This window comes from Ambystoma mexicanum, chromosome 3q (assembly GCF_040938575.1).
Source record: "Ambystoma mexicanum isolate Mex_15411 chromosome 3q, UKY_AmexF1_1, whole genome shotgun sequence".
NCBI classification, from domain to species: domain Eukaryota; kingdom Metazoa; phylum Chordata; class Amphibia; order Caudata; family Ambystomatidae; genus Ambystoma; species Ambystoma mexicanum.
In genome coordinates this window covers 872,430,021-872,446,584 of record NC_090926.1, presented here as the reverse complement: position 1 = coordinate 872,446,584, position 16,564 = coordinate 872,430,021, and the positions used below count along the sequence as shown (strand labels likewise).

Here is a 16,564-nt window from a genome sequence, read left to right as displayed (position 1 = left end):
AAGGGGGCCATTACCAGTGAAGTAATGCCCCACTGCAGCAGTTAGAAGCCCGATTGAAGTGAGGGCTTTAGCGTGCGCCCCGGAGCATTACCTCACCGTTAATGCCACCCTCTGAAGGTTATATTGCTATTAGTACCCCAGCACATTGTACCAGGGTATTAATAGTGTTTTTATCACAAGCTGAGAAACAGCGTGTTTGTTTGCCGTTCTTCACCTAGCAATAAAACTACATAAAAAGATGGCCGCCACGGATTAGGGAGAATGGAACTACTCGTAGTCCCTTTATTCTTTCCATTGCGGCCATTCAGGAGTTGGAGATGCGCCATCACCGAGGTACAATGCAGCAAAAGATAAGTGAGGAGGGAGTGTGGGAGTCTTAAATATGTGGAAAAGGGGTTAGGGGATGGGAACGTGGGGGCCACAGAGGTTGCAGGGGGCACAGGGAGTGCACTTACCTGATTCCCAGAGAGGGAACATGGTGGCCTCCCACTCTGAGGTCTTTACCGATGTGAATCTGGATAGGTTGTAGAGGTTAATGGTGACAAAGTTGAGAACTTTGTTTCAAGGAGAGACGGAGCAAAGCAGGAGACCAATGAGCAGGCTTGGGCAGTAGTCCTTTCTTCCCAGCAGAAGGGTACAGCCAAGTGTTTTGGCTGAAGTATGGGTGAAGTGATGGCAATATTCATTATGTTGAGAAGGTTTAACCCTGACCACAATGACAGTAATCATGTGACAGACTGCTTCCACATCAATCCCTTTGGTTGCAATGGCGACCTTTGAGACCCATACCCACATGGCAGCTGTGCCATGCTGTGTTGTCCATCTCAAGATGGCAGCCGCTGTGCATCATGTGTGGAGGAACGTCACTGCTACCCAGAAGCGTTGCCACTCTGACAAGCGCTACAAGAGCAGTGCGGCTCTGGTAAACCATGCATCGCAACCTCTTTCCATTGCACTGACACTTCTGTGTCTTTCCCTTGTTCTTCCATTCTTGCTGCTCTTTCTTTTCCTGTCTCTGAGTTCCGAACTGATGTTTTCCTGCTCATTTGAACTTACTTCTATTGCCTTAGAACACTGAACAACCCTGCCTTCTAAACCCAGGATCCAGTTGAACGTCATCTGGGATTTATTCTTAGGAACAGCCCCTCTCTCCTCCTGTAGCTCTGGGGGTCGAGGTGACTGCCATACATGACAGATCCAACCTCTACCCTGAACAAACTACGCAAGTTACCCAAGTAAGAAGCGCATCTGATATCATGATGAAATGTTGGATTCTTTGATTGATGTAGAAAAGGATCAGAGTTTGCAGACTTTGGGTGATGGAGTCAGGTGGTCAGGAGAAAAGTAGATGGAAGAGTAGGGTTAGCATTGGAGGCAGCAAGAAAGGTGTGGGACCAGTTGTAGTAAGCAGTTTGAATAATACCCTCTGGTCCAGGGACATTAATAATATTGAAACAAACGTCCCAGAATATAGCTATCACATTTAACCAAGCTACTTGAGAGCCCAAAGAATTCACTATCTTCCCAAATGACTATATCGCATCTTGAAGTCTATGTTGCTCTCAGGAACATGAGAGAGAAAAGCCTATACATCTAATCCAGAACGTTGGGTTCTAACCCTTTCCAATATAGTTAACACAATTGTTAAACTCAATATTTATCCAGCCCACTACATAGAAAAGTGGACAGATATCTATCACCAGATATCCCTGATGGATTCCTCTTTTAAGCTATATGGTAACATTATTTTAATAAAATGCAAAGATGGCTCAAAGAGAATAATATTTAAATTTTTACTTAAATAGCATTTAGAGAGGGTCTAGATATAATATCTACGTCTTAATCTGTATCTTATTTTGGCAAAGTGTGTTTTTACTAAGAAGCAACCAATTTTCGTGGTTTTGTGAATCTCAGTAGAACATTTGACTCCATTGGCAGACAAAAGCTATGTGCAACTTTACCAAGGATTTGTGGTGTGAGTCAAGGCAGTGATATGGCTCCATTGTTATTTAATTTATATACAAATGGCCTGTATGAACATCTTGTGAACCAAGGCTTAGATGTGACTAGACTACACTAGACAACTTTACCAATCCCATCGTGATGGTCATTTATTCCCATTGCCAGGACTCCTAGGGCATGGCAACTTTACCAATCCTATCGTGATGGTGATTCTTTCTCTTTGCCAGGACTCCTAGGGCATGGCAACTTTACCAATCCTATCGTGATGGTGATTCTTTCTCTTTGCCAGGACTCCTAGGGCATGGCAACTTTACCAATCCTATCGTGATGGTGATTCTTTCTCTTTGCCAGGACTCCTAGGGCATGGCAACTTTACCAATCCTATCGTGATGGTGATTCTTTCTCTTTGCCAGGACTCCTAGGGAATGGCAACTTTACCAATCCTATCGTGATGGTGATTCTTTCTCTTTGCCATTCTTTCTCTTTGCCAATCCTATCGTGATGGTGATTCTTTCTCTTTGCCAGGAATCCTAGGGCATGGCAACTTTACCAATCCTATCGTGATGGTGATTCTTTCTCTTTGCCAGGACTCCTAGGGCATGGCAACTTTACCAATCCTATCGTGATGGTGATTCTTTCTCTTTGCCAGGACTCCTAGGGCATGGCAACTTTACCAATCCTATCGTGATGGTGATTCTTTCTCTTTGCCAGGACTCCTAGGGCATGGCAACTTTACCAATCCTATCGTGATGGTGATTCTTTCTCTTTGCCAGGACTCCTAGGGCATGGCAACTTTACCAATCCTATCGTGATGGTGATTCTTTCTCTTTGCCAGGACTCCTAGGGCATGACAACTTTACCAATCCTATCGTGATGGTTATTCTTTCTCTTTGCCAGGACTCCTAGGGCGTGGCAACTTTACCAATCCTATCGTGATGTTGATTCTTTCTCTTTGCCAGGACTCCTAGGGCATGGCAACTTTACCAATCCTATCGAAAGGTGATTCTTTCTCTTTGCCAGGACTCCTAGGGCATGGCAACTTTACCAATCCTATCGTGATGGTGATTCTTTCTCTTTGCCAGGACTCCTAGGGCATGGCAACTTTACCAATCCTATCGTGATGGTTATTCTTTCTCTTTGCCATTATTTCTCTTTGCCAGGACTCCTAGGGCATGGCAACTTTACCAATCCCATTGTAATGGTGATTCTTTCTCTTTGCCAGGACTCCTAGGGCATGGCAACTTTACCAATCCTATCGTGATGTTGATTCTTTCTCTTTGCCAGGACTCCTAGGGCATGGCAACTTTACCAATCCTATCGTGATGGTTATTCTTTCCTATCGTGATGGTTATTCTTTCTCTTTGCCAGGACTCCTAGGGCATGGCAACTTTACCAATCCTATCGTGATGTTGATTCTTTCTCTTTGCCAGGACTCCTAGGGCATGGCAACTTTACCAATCCTATCGTGATGGTTATTCTTTCCTATCGTGATGGTTATTCTTTCTCTTTGCCAGGACTCCTAAAGCCTGGCATAAATTGATCATGAGTTATATGACTTTCAAGAATAACCTGGATCAGAAAGTCAACCACAGAAAATGTGCCTTGATGATCGTTCCTTCATATTTAAAATTGAAAATGTGTTTGATTGCCTGCATATAACTTTTTCTTAAAACTTAAGTGGCACGAAGCCCATAAGTAAACATCGGTTAAAATGGTGCATGCACTCGCTGGTACATGCCATTTGTGCAGAGTCAAAGCACAAACGGTACATGCACTTTTTGAAGGTCTATTTAGGTAGGCCTATGGCCATCCAGCTATATAGTGCTGGCTTGTATGGTAGGAATAACCTGACTCTCAAGTTAACTTTAGAAAAAAAAATTATTTAAGAAGATTTTGGGCTTACCCAATTCAGCACCGAGTTTTGAATCCTATAGAGAATTAGGACAAACGTTTATTACAGAGTGGATGAATTTAGCAACAATTTCACTCTTTGTGAAGGGGCTGGCACCATGCAGGGATCAAATACTGAAAACAAAGGGTTGCCCCTACCTTGTTCTCATCCTCGGTTAATTCAGAGACACTTTGGTACAAAGCTATATATTAGATTGTTTCGGGATTAGTCCTTACAACATAGCATTTATCATTAGCGTACCATTTAGGGTAGCAGAGAATAGTTAAAATATACTGCATGTTGGGTACATGTAACTTTGCTGAAAGGAGTGGAGGCGGTTCAAACTGGGAATGGGCTGTAGAGGGTGGACTTAATGGAGTGGGCGGGTTTGGTCTGTGTATATTTTTTGGAGGGTGTTAGGGAGAATGTTCATTTCTGTGCCAATTACCTTTAACCTTAGAGACCCTCAGCTCTTTTGCTGGACTTGTCACTTTTTAATTTTAACTCCTGAGTGAGTGGGACTTTTTTCACACTCTTTCATGTGTTTTTTTCTTACTAGAATGTATGTGTTTCTCACTGTTTAATGGAGCCTGGTAAACTCCATAGGCATCTGCTTTTTGCGTTGTGACACACAGCACCCTTTGTGCAGTGCCACTGAGAAGTCACTTTTCTTAATGTTTAACTACATTTTCTTGGGTGAACCATTGTTCCCAAGAATAGTAAGATGACTCCTGTCTTACCTTTTCTTTGTGGGTCCAGCACATACCACCCTATGTGGAGTGCTGGGGGTTACACAGTAACTCCTTTTACACCTACGTCCCGTCCCCTTTTCTACATACTTTTGGGACATTCCGTCCATCGGGACGGGACCGGAGCACTTTTGAAGCATCAAAAATACATTTTTGTCCTTTTTCTTTTACGTGGGGCCATTGGACATGACCGCAGCCCCGCCTTCCTGAGCTCTGCCCCGTGCACCACCCTTCAGTCTTTTTCTCCACACGGTCGGGGTCAGACACACTTGCATCATAGTGAATTTTCTTTTTTGTTTGTGTGTCCTTCATCTTCCTGCTGCGGTTCCACAGTCTTCTTTCCTCCGTCTATGCCGGAGCATCGAGGATTCATGTCCTGTTCTTCGTGCGAACGGCATTTTGTGAGGACGGATCCACATTCTCTCTGTCTGGAGTGCTTGGGCCCGGAACATTGGGGGGACTCTTGTTCCTACTGTGACTCTCTCTCCGTCTGGGCACTCCAGCATAGGCTCGTCAGGTGGGAGGAGGTGCTCCAATGGCTCCCTCTTCCACATTTACAACAGTTCATCATCGAAAAAAGGGAGCATCTGGTAAGTTCCTTCCTTTTTAGGGCACCGCGGCCAGGGAACTCCATCCCGGGGTCTTCTGGTTCTGAGAGGGGCACAAGTGGCTCTGGTACCAGGGTTCACCCTGAGGTGTCCCAAAAGGGATCTAATCTGGATTCCTGAGTATTCTCTGAGGCCCCCTCTGCTAGTACCGGCTCAGCCGGGGTTCCCTGTCACAAGGCTAAAATGGATTAAAAAAAAGCCCCTGAAACACCTGTTGTGACAATGGCCTCACTGAACCCTGTGACGCAGGTCACCTAAGGCAGTGACAAAAAGGCAGTTCAACTCACGCGGTAAGAGGCGGCCATTTTGACAAGCTCTTTCACACCAACATTCTCAGTGGATGTGCAGAGGGGCCTATTTTTGGGGCCGAGCAGCATTTTCCACGGAATGTGTACAATAGGAATCCTTTCCACACTCCTATGGATTGGCTTGCACGGTTTCCGCTGCCTCACACAGTCTTGCTTCCTCTTGCGTCCGCTCACTTAGTTTATGCGGAACCAGTTGGAGAAGGGCCATCCTCGCAACCAGCCTCTTTACAATCCTGGGGGTATGCCCCTCCAGAGTGGCCTCTACCCACTCCTCTCCCTAGACATTCCTCTGAGGACGTGTTCTTTGGTACATTCCAGGCCCTTTTGCACTCTGACCTGATGAAGCTTACTTTAAGGATCTGAGCCTCTCTACCAGCAGCCTGTTCCTCCGACCCCTCAGCAGGTTTCGGTAGTGCAGCAGCCCCCACCTCTTGACGCTGTTGGAAAAAAAGTATTTTCCAATGGTCTTCAGATGCATCAGGCGAATACTGAAGTCATCCTTGCAGCGTCAAATCTCAAGCTGTGGAAGGAGCTTTCCGAATTTCAGGAATGTATCCCTCAGGACAGGTTGGAAGATTTTAAAGAGGGCCTATCCGATGTCAGGGTTCTGGCTCAGGACCTGCTGGAGTCCGTGGCCCATCATGTAGACACTTCTGCTCAGGGCCTTATGGTTGGAGTAGACATTTCCCGCCAACCGTGGTTGCATGCTACAAAGTTCTCGAAGGAGGTTCAGGACAAGGTATATCTTCCCTTCGAAGGTAAACAGCTGTTCCACTCCTCAACCGATGAGAGACTCAATGAAACAAAGGCAAGCACGCAAACAGCTAAATCTTTGTTGGTCCTTGCAAAACCCCAGCTAAAGAGGCCTATACGCAGAGGTTGGGGACACAGACAAGGTCCTTCACAGGTTTTATAGTGTTCCAGGAGCATCAAGCACGCTGGGCAGAAGGTTCCTTTGGTGCACCTTGTCGCAAGCAGCAATGGCAAAGTGGCCGGTTTTTCTCTCAGTCATCAGCCTCCTCTTCGGCAACAGGTGGTCTTGCCACTGACAAACCATCCAAATTATGTTTTCCATCGGCCACAAGAGACTCTGGTGGGAGGACGTATACCGTCTCATCTGGAGGCATGGCAGAGCATCACAGACGACCGATGGGTTTTGTCCGTCGCCCAGGCAGGCTTCTGCTTGCCCCTCGCTCATACTCCACGCGCTCACCCTCCTCTTCAACAGACTGGGTCTCCCTCCCAGAGAGCTGGAGCAAGGGGAGGGCTATTACTCCCATTTGTTTACAGTGCCCAAACCCAACCAGGCTGGCCTGCACACTATCCTCAACCTCTCCAACTTCAATATTTTCCTACCCTAAGAGAAATTCAAGATGATCACGCCCAGCCAGATAAGGTCCTCTCTCCGGAAGGGCAATTGGCTCAATCTGGTAGATCTTCAGGATGCTTACATGCATATCCTGATCTGGGGCCCACATCGGAAATACCTTCGGTTTTCCATAAGAACGGAACACTTCCAGTATCGGGTGCTGCCGTTTGATCTCAGCTCAGCAACCCGTGTCTTCACGAAGATGATGGCAGCTATCACAGCATTCCTCAGACTGCATGGAGTTCATGTCTACCCATGTTTGGACGATTGACTTTTGCAGAGTCCTTGCTCACGGGCTGCAACGGCCAATCTTCAGTCACTCCTCCAGCTCCTGATCCAACTGGAGCTGCCAGTGAACTGGTGGAAATTGTCTATGATGGTTGCTCAAGACCTGATTATTCTAGGTTTCCGTTGGGATACTATCAGTGCCAAAGTGTTCCTAATGGAGGACAGAATTGTGGATTTATCAGCCATGTGCCATCTTTTCCTGAATTCCTCCCACATGTCGGCCTGGTGTTTCCAGAGACTCCTGGTCCAGATGGCTTCATGCGTGTTAGCCCTACCTCTTGCGAGAATGAAAATGAGGCGCACACAGCTAGCGCTTCAGGGCTGCTGGTCCCAAGCTGTGGACCCAGACTCTAAAATGATTCTGATACCATCCTCCTTGACAGCAGATCTTCAATGGTGGTCAACAGCCAGCAAACTTTTAGTGGGAACCTCCTTCCAGGAGCAGTGTCCACAGATTATGGTTATAACAGACTCCTCTATCCTAGGGTGGGGAGCGACGCTGAGTCACCTCAAGGTGTACGGTCTGCGGACGCCCAAGGACAGAATGTCTCATATCAACTACCTATAACTCCTGCCAGTCTTTCTGGCATTGAAAGCTTTCGAGCCTTCCATCATCAACAGAGTGGTGCGAATTCACAGACAATTCTGTAGCTATGTTTTACATCAACAAGCAGGGGGGCACTAGGGCACCTCTGGTGGATCTAGCTATCCAAATTTGGAATTGGGCAGTCCAACACAATGTCTGGCTACAGGCTGTGTACATTCCGGGTCAGATCAATGTTGCAGCAAATTTCCGAGCTGCCAGTCTGTGGGGAATTACGAGTGGGAAATGAACAGCCATGTTCTTACCAAGCTTTTCCAGCAATGGGGTTCTCCAATGGTGGACCTCTTTGCGACTGCAACGAACAGGAAACTACCACTCTATACTTCCAGGAACGGTCTCAGAGCATCTTCGTTGGGGGATGCTCTCGAGATTCCGTGGGACATGAAGGTATATGCCTTCCTGCCTTTGCTGTTGATTCGTCGGTCGCTCTGGAAACTCAGGAGTGCCTCCAACTGCACTCTCCTCTTCATAGCTCCTTGGCGGCCAGCCAGGTTCTAGTTTTCAGAGCTGCAGCACCTATCAATATCCGATCCGATCAGGTTGCCGCAGATTCCCAACCTCCTTCACCAGAGCAATCACCAGGTGTGGCACCCCTCCCCACAATCCTTCAGCTTGGTGGCCTGGTACTTGAGTTAGCACAGTTTAACCTTTCAGAGGATAATATGTGCAGCATTCAGGCGCACGTAAGCCTTCAATGGGGGCTCAGTACAAAAGTAAATGGCTTCGTTTTTGTCATTGGTGTCTAGCTAAACAGCTTGATCAATAGGCTTCTATTGACTTGTATTTTATATCAGACCGTGCAGAACATATCTATCAGCCATTGCAGCTTATCTATCAACAGACAGTTGCTCCTTTTCACTGGCAAACCCAGTAATCAAGAGGCATTTCGCAGGTTTTTTTCACTTTTTTCCGACGGTCAGGCCTCCTCACCCGATATGGGATCTGAACGTGATCCTCACCGCTTTGTGTCATACGTCATTTGAACCAATGGCCACTACCAAGCTCAAGTTCCTTTCTTGGAAAGTGGCCTTCATGATTGCGGTAACATCTGCGAGAAGAATAAGTGAGCTTCAAGCTCTCTGTTTCCAACATCTGTTCCTAACTTTCCTTCCAAAAATTGTATCGGAGTTCCACATAACTCAATCATTATCTTTACTGGTTTTCTTTCCGAACCCGATCTCAGATGCAGAGAGGGTTCTACATAACCTAGATGTCAGATGAGCTCTGATGTTTTACCTCGACAAAACAAGCGATCTTAGAAGTTCTTCGCAACTCTTTGTTACTTTCGGTGACCCAAAAGGGAAACCGGCTTCGAGAGCGTCCATCTCACGATGATCGTTTCATGCATCTCAGAGGCTTATACAATTCAGTTCCCAAAGGGCGTTCATGAACAATTGGTCCGTGGCAAAGCGGCTTCCAGAAATATGTCCCTTGGAAGTCCATAGCCAAATCTGCTAAGTGGGCTTCTCCCTTGGCTTGACACTATTGTCTTGACCTGAGCTGCCGGGCTGACGCCCAGTTTGGCCAGGCAGTTCTTAAGAACCTGTTCCAGTAGGGGAAATTCTAGGGAAATTTCCATCCTCTTGTTTCTTTGGTCAGTGCTTGGGAATCTCCCATAAGTATGGAGGAAAGGGGATGGGATGTAGAAGTATAACAAAGTTGCTCACCGTAGTGACTACCTTACTCCTAGTCTACAGTCCTCTTTCCTCCATACGCCTGCCCGCCGTCCCCTCTAATAAGTATTCTTTATTTTGCTAATGGTCCTTCGACTTTGGTGATAGAAAAGGAGCGAAGGGTGATGCTTCAAAAGTGCTCCGGTCCTGTTCCGATGTACGGAACGTCGCAAAAGCATGGAGGAAAGGGGACTATGGACTAGGAGTAAGGTAGTCATTACGGTGAGTAACTTTGTTAATGCCACTTCTCATGTAACATTCTGTTACACTAACTAACTTGAATGACTGGTGGCAGTGGTTTCTTTTTTACTACCTTGTGCCATGTATCTGCAGGCTGATTACTCAGCTGCAGTACATCACCCAAAGGTGACCATTTTCTCAAAATGGCCTGTCTTCTTTTTTCGCCATTTCTTGTCAGTTAGTTCCTTCTGGACTTTCACTCTGTTGTTTGAATCGGGTTTGAGTCCTTGATGCATTCTGCCTTTGGCGGCTTCAGCCCTGAAGCCCGCCCAGGCTCCAGTGTGTCTGGAAAGGCAGGAGGTGAGGGCGAGTCCCGAAACTTCCCTGTTCTTTGTCTCTAGGTGTGCCTGAGTAAAACCAGTTCTGATTGGCCGGCTGGCTGTCCAGGAGAACAGACACCCTGCTGGGTGATTGAAAGCCTTGGCTGTGAATGAATGGAAACTTGCTTAAAATGTGAGGTTTTTGGGACTAGAGGCAGAGTCGACCACTGGAGGACAACATCCGACAAAGAAGATGTGAAGAGACGCCAGCAGCACCATCCTGGACCAGAAAGTGCCTTGTGAAGCACTGCAGCTGTGCTGACCCCATTTTCCTTTAGACTGTGAAGACCCATACCGGACTACTTCCTCCCTTGGGCGGTGGGACCAACTAGCCTTGGGACAAGCTTCATTTTGGTGCAACCCTCGACTTGCTGTGACTTTCCATGTCTGCAGAATCCCAATGCCCGGGGACCCCTGACCATCATCGAGTGCATTGTCTTCGGAAGTGCGAATCCAGCCAAAACATCCTGGGTATTCAGAAGACCCTACAGAAGCAGGAAATCATCATCTAGAGTACTCTCACCAGAGTCCAGGACTGAGGAATCGAGAAACCTCTGACCGGAGCTGTTCGTTCTGCTTTGGTGCTGAGAAAAAGGCGCTAAAACCACAAAAAGTTGCAGAATCAAGGAGAATCCATTGCTGCATAGCCCATCTCTCGAGTGTTGCTGCAGAAGCCTGCCCGATATTCTCCCTTTCGTCACCACGACCAAGGACCAGGAACTAGGATCTGCTGCACTGCAACAGGAAGGCATCCAGCTGGAATAAATTCTTCAGTTCACAGGTACTGTGGGGCTTAGGGTACATCTACCTTTTGCCAATTGTGGTGCTGCCTAGCTTGGGGAGTGCTATTCTACCCTCTTTTGAGTTGACCTCAACTCACTTGCACTGGCCTTCCAGCTTGTGCTTCTTCAAGGTGACTCCTCTTGAGCTTCTGTGATTTTCTATTGAACTACTGACTATTTAAAAACATTTTCTAAGAAGAGTGCATCAGAACTTTGAACTAGCCCACTGACTTTGGCTGTCCTGGCTCCCTAAAGGCCCCCTTCTGAACCTATTGGCTTTGGAAGTGCATGTTCCCTGACAGGTTTTAATTGTTGAACACTATTACTGCTGGGATAAAAGACTGCCTACATCCCTATGGGAGTATCTGACTGTTTTTCTGAGTACAAAGTATGTTCTGGTCTTACTATAACTTTTCCCTCCTTATAACTCAATATTGCAATGGTGAACACAAATCAGTGTCCTTAGTGACCTCAAATGACGTCACTCAATGTGCTGGAATATGTATAACATAGAAAAAGTAATTCACCTGCTTTATTGCTCTTGTTGAAATTGAATCCTAACTTTGGGATTAATGTTACTATTAGTTGCTGTTTTTTAAAGATTGTCTAATTATCCTTGTGTATATATAAATAAATAATTATAGCATGACTTTAAGTGTGTAAGTGTTTACTTGGACACCTGTATTTACTGATTTCATTGTACATTGAGAATTGAGAATGTCAGCTCAAATTAGCCCTCTTAAGGTAGGCCTGGCTGCTCAGTCACACTACTAACGTGTGTAGTACAGGCCATTAAAAAAAGGTGGGTTACCTAATACCAAAAGATAAGTCTTGTAAAGTCCCACACCAGTTGGACTCTACAAATTCTTACCTAACAGAGGGGTTGAAAAAGACCTCCTTGAAGCGCAGGGTCATAATTTATTTTCTGAATTGCAAACGACTGGGGTGAAGTCTCATATTGATGAGTATGAGGTTCCACAATGTGGGGGTGTTGACTGAGAATGTCTATTTGCTGGTACTTTCTTTTTTTATTTCAACTGCTTTAGTCTGCCCGTGTCCTAATTCCGGCTAATGCCCTAACCGACAGTGAAGGGGACTTTCACTGGCAGGTAGGAGGGAACATACATGGTAGCAGCGTTGCGTATTATCATGCTGGTTTCAAGGTAGGACAGCACAAGGGCATGTACATTGAATCTGAAGCTGATATCTGTTAGGAACAACATGGTTTTCTGCAGTGTAGGTAGTTAGTGCTATGCTGTCTGTTTTCTTCACTGTGTGCGTTGATGGACAGGTGGCTGCATATATGGAATCCTAGAGACTCGGGCAGGGTGTCAGCTGTGGGTAAACTCCATAGGGGTCACAGCAGGCCACTTTGTCTGGATTTGGTGGTGTTTGGCATTGTTGTTAAGGATATGAAATTCCATTTGGTGGGGTTCAATATCAGCTATGTGATGGACATTGAGGTTTGAGTCTGGCCGGGGGAGGTCTTGATATGGGGTATGTCTTAGAAGGATGATCTTTTCACATAGATGTATGTATTTCCTGAATATTGGAGGATGTGGACAGTGTGCCTTGTGAAGAGGGCTCAGAAGGGCTCCATGTGGAGGATCAAGATCATGGATTAGAGGATGGATTCTTGTGGGACATCTCCATTGATTGGTAGAGGTGGTGATCTGGAGGCATACTTTTGGGCAAACTGAAATCTGTCTTATGGGTCGGGAATCAACATAGAATGTTCTCCCTGATTCCCATGCAGTTGTGGCAGCAGAGAGCTCCAAGAGTATTAGGAGGCAGGGGCATGTGTCATCGAAGATCAGGACTGCGTTGTCTACTGTTTGGATTGCGGCTGTTCCTGCATTCATGTGTGGCCTGAAACCTAATGGATAGGTCTGTAGAAGGCGGTGGCATTGATGTGTGTTTGAAGTCGGGCGGCAATGGCTATTTCAACGATCTTGTCTAGTAAAGCAATGTGTGTGATAGGATTGTAGTTGCTGATGTCACAAGGGTCCAGCTTTGATTTTTTGGGGAGTGGGAGGATTTGTCTCTTTTTGAGGGTGATGGAGAAAGTACCCTGAATGAGGCATACATTGATGATAATTTCCAGGATAGGGTGGATTGCTTCTGGGGGGAGTGTCTTGAGGATCACAATTCACCCCTCTGAGAAAGGGTAAAAGGGAAAGAGACGCTCAGTCTGAGGATACAGCTTAGAAAGAGAATGTCAGATTGAGAATGGATCATCGAGGTTACGCATTTGCGTTCCCATGGAAGCTATATTTATGTGAGTTTCCATTGATCTGTTACGTCGTTGGGTCGGCATCAGCGATTCCCTCCTTGAAACTATACCAGCGTACATTAAGCCCCATCTCCACGCCGCATGGTCTGTTAGCCCTATACCAATAATAACATTACAAAGGAAAAGCTTTACTGAGTTTTGGACAACACACTCAGTACTTGCCTCTAAAATGGTGACTGCGATCATAAACCAGGGTGGAGGGCAGCCTGTGTAGTTGTCATAGTACCATTTCCGGTCGATCTCGCGTGGCAAGGTTTCATAGGCAACATGGCGGATCAGTCTCTGGGACAGGGTCAGCCCCTTCTCCTCCTGCAGAGCCTTGCTGCACAGCCTCCTGTTCCCCTGCAGGATGGCCTGGCGGAAGCTGTTCGACCTTTTATTGCTCATCTGTAAGAGAGACGATTCAGAACCAGTCAGTGCATATTAGTTTACATTTGTTGCATACATTTAAATGGCAGATGTTGTCATTTAGAAACTTAGCAAGCTTTGTTACACTCCAAGTATTGGTCATCTACACCTGGGATAGGCAACCTGTGGTTCTCCAGACGACCCCTCACCATTGACTATAATGGGTACATCCAATAGGAATGGTTGGCCAACACATCTAAAGAGCAGAACGATGCCTACCCTGATCACATAGTAACACAGCTGCACTGGCCCCCACACGCCAAATACTCTATTTGTTTAGTAACATGTTGATATTTGCTTTGCTATGAGTTCTAATAAAATGTAAGCAGTCTGTGAAAAAAGTACCAGGACAGGGGATTGGGAAGGTGGGTGGAGGTTATTCTGTATAAGACAGGGACACCCCTTTATCATACATTTCAAACTCTGTGTCTCAACCTTTGTCCGCTAGCACCCTCAAATCCCTCGCTTAATCACTCCCTATGATTCCAATTTGGATCACACGTCCCTAAAAAAGGCGCACTGAAAAAATAGAGTTCATGCCGACTGTGGAGTGACTTCTGTGGAGTGACTTCTGCACTGCTAGGTATAGTGTTACCTTTAAGGAACACATACCTATGGTGTGACCGTGGAGCCCCATTGGACTCCAAGGCTAGGCATAGAAGGTCAGTCATTTCTTCGCTCACACGCTCACAGCCTGATATGCCATTTTATTTTTTTCTTATAGCTCAACAGATGCCATTTCAAGGCCTCTTAGCACTTTGGGACCTGTAGGCTTGGCTCTGGTTAAAAGGGGACAAAAGGGGTTGCAGCAGTGCCGAATTAAACCCTGTTGAGGCCCCTAGGCAGTTGAAATTTCGGGGCCCCTTCGCAAATAATCTCCTGATATTTTCTTTCAAGATCAAATCAATATTATTTTGATCTGTTGTCACGGGTCCCCTAAAAGGAGTGGGGCCCATGGGCCGGTGCCTTCTTTGCCTATTTGGTCATCCGGGACTGGCCATGCAAGACTGCTTTGCTGTTAGGTTGATGCGTGCAAAACTGGCCCTGTGAACGCGTCCATGCTTTTTGGCTGCTTATGTCATCGGGACGTGGTCTGTGTGTATCCTGAGTTGAACACCTATGGTTTTGTATCTGGGCAATCAATGTCTGCTAGGACACGTTTTAGCTTTGTGGTCCTGCTAGGTTTTTTGTGGTGTATAGCATCGCTGCATGCATGTTTGGTCTGTGCTTTGTGGTGAGGTCGGATCATTGTGTTTCGTATAGATTAAGTGTGGTGAGTTGTGATGTCAGTTATGACAAGAGACTGAACATATTTAATAGGATGCAGTTTAGGAATCAGACATCAAACAGGAGTAACACATGGTGCCATCATAGAGCAGTGCATCAATTATAAACAAAGCATTGTAGGCAGCAGTCCTAGAGCCAGGCATCAATTACACACAAAGCATTGTAGGCAGCAGTCCTAGAGCCAGGCATCAATTATACACAAAGCATTATAGGCAGCAGTCCTAGAGCCAGGCATCAATTATATACAAAGCATTATAGGCAGTATTTGTTCCTAGAGCCAGGCATCAATTATAAAGAAAGCATTATAGGCAGCAGTCCTAGAGCCAGGCATCAATTATAAACAAAGCGTTATAGGCAGTATTTATTCCTAGAGCCAGGCATCAATTATAAAGAAAGCATTATAGGCAGTATTCCAAGAGCAAGGCATCAAATAGGAGCAAAGCATTATAGGCAGCAGTCCTAGAGCCAGGCATCAAATAGGAGCAAAGCATTGCATTGCACAGTTCATATCACAGGGTGCAGCAATAGGAGCAAACGATGCAGCAATGGGGAACATAACCGGGCATAGCAAAGGAGCGACATAATTCAGGCGCAAAATCATAGGAGACATCAATGAGGAGAAAAATATCACTAGGTGTAATCTAAGGAAGCGAATATTTGGGTTCTGGGGTGCCCATGTTCTGAGGTTTATTGTGTCTGGGCTGTGTGTTAGGTTTGGCAGGCATTGGTGTAACTGGGTTCCTATGATTTGGCAAATAGCCAGGTCTTCACTGATTTCCGAAAAAGTGAGGTTATGTTATGTTAATTGATTTCATTTGTCATTCGACCCTTTTTTTCGACCCTTTGACCTACAACCATTTAAAACAGATTGGTTTTTAACAGCCGACGAAAAGCAAGAAGATTTGCTGTAGCCCTTAATGATACCGGCAGGGAGTTCCACAGTTTAGAGGGCGCCACGGAGAATGTGCGGCTCCCCACTCGCTCAAACTGGTAGCGAGGAATCATGAGGAGACAGGAGCCCTTGGACCGCAGTTCAAGGGAGGGCACATAGGGACAACATTTTCCCTGGAGATATTCAGCACCAGAGCCATAAAATTCCTGATGCACTATCACCAGCGATTTAAATAGAACCCGCTGGAGAACCGGGAGCCAGTGCAGTGATTGAAGAAGGAGGGAGATATGGGCACCATGTGAGGTACCAGTGCAAATACGTGCAGCATAGTTTTGAAGGAGTTGCAGACAATGGAGGAGATACAGAGATTGGGTCAGGAAAAGAGAGTTGTCCTGAGGTAGCCCTAACGGATACAAATTCACGTAGGGAGTTCCAGAGTTTGAGGGTCGTATTTGTAAAAGTGCAGCCTCTGTGCCACCTTCTGATGTTACGTTTAACCATTAGGAGTTTGTGGCTGCTGGACCTTAGCATTCTCGTTGGTATATAGGGTGTGATTTTCCTTTTTATGAATTTAGCCCCACTGCCCCAAAAGGTGCAGTTGGTGTTGCACAGGGATTCGAAGAATGGTATTAGTGGAGAGTTTGAAGTGCATGTGCGATATGGTCTCCTCTGCCGAGCCATAGTTGCCTTCTTACTGCTGTGTTCTTACTGCTCTGCAGGTATTGTGATAGGTATTCTGGGAAGCAAAGATCTGTGCTGTTTAAAGAGTCAATCCTTGATAGGAGAAGGGATATAACAGCGAAGGCCCTGTGTGGGAAGGTGAGAAATGGCTTGAAGCATGTGATCAAGAGCAGGTGAAGGAAGCATTTCTTCACCAAGGCATTGATTTA

The 16,564-nt window shown here is 46.1% G+C and overlaps 1 protein-coding gene across 2 annotated transcripts in view; it reads right to left on the bottom strand.

Moving 5' to 3' along the window:
* RHBDL3 (rhomboid like 3) overlaps window positions 1-16,564 on the bottom strand; it is a 1,128,603-nt gene that overhangs the window by 345,618 nt on the left and 766,421 nt on the right. For both annotated transcript variants that reach the window (XM_069654975.1, XM_069654976.1), the window contains exon 4: window positions 13,250-13,474. In XM_069654975.1, coding sequence (XP_069511076.1) covers window positions 13,250-13,474 — 225 coding nt within the window. The remainder of the gene's footprint in view (window positions 1-13,249; window positions 13,475-16,564) is intronic.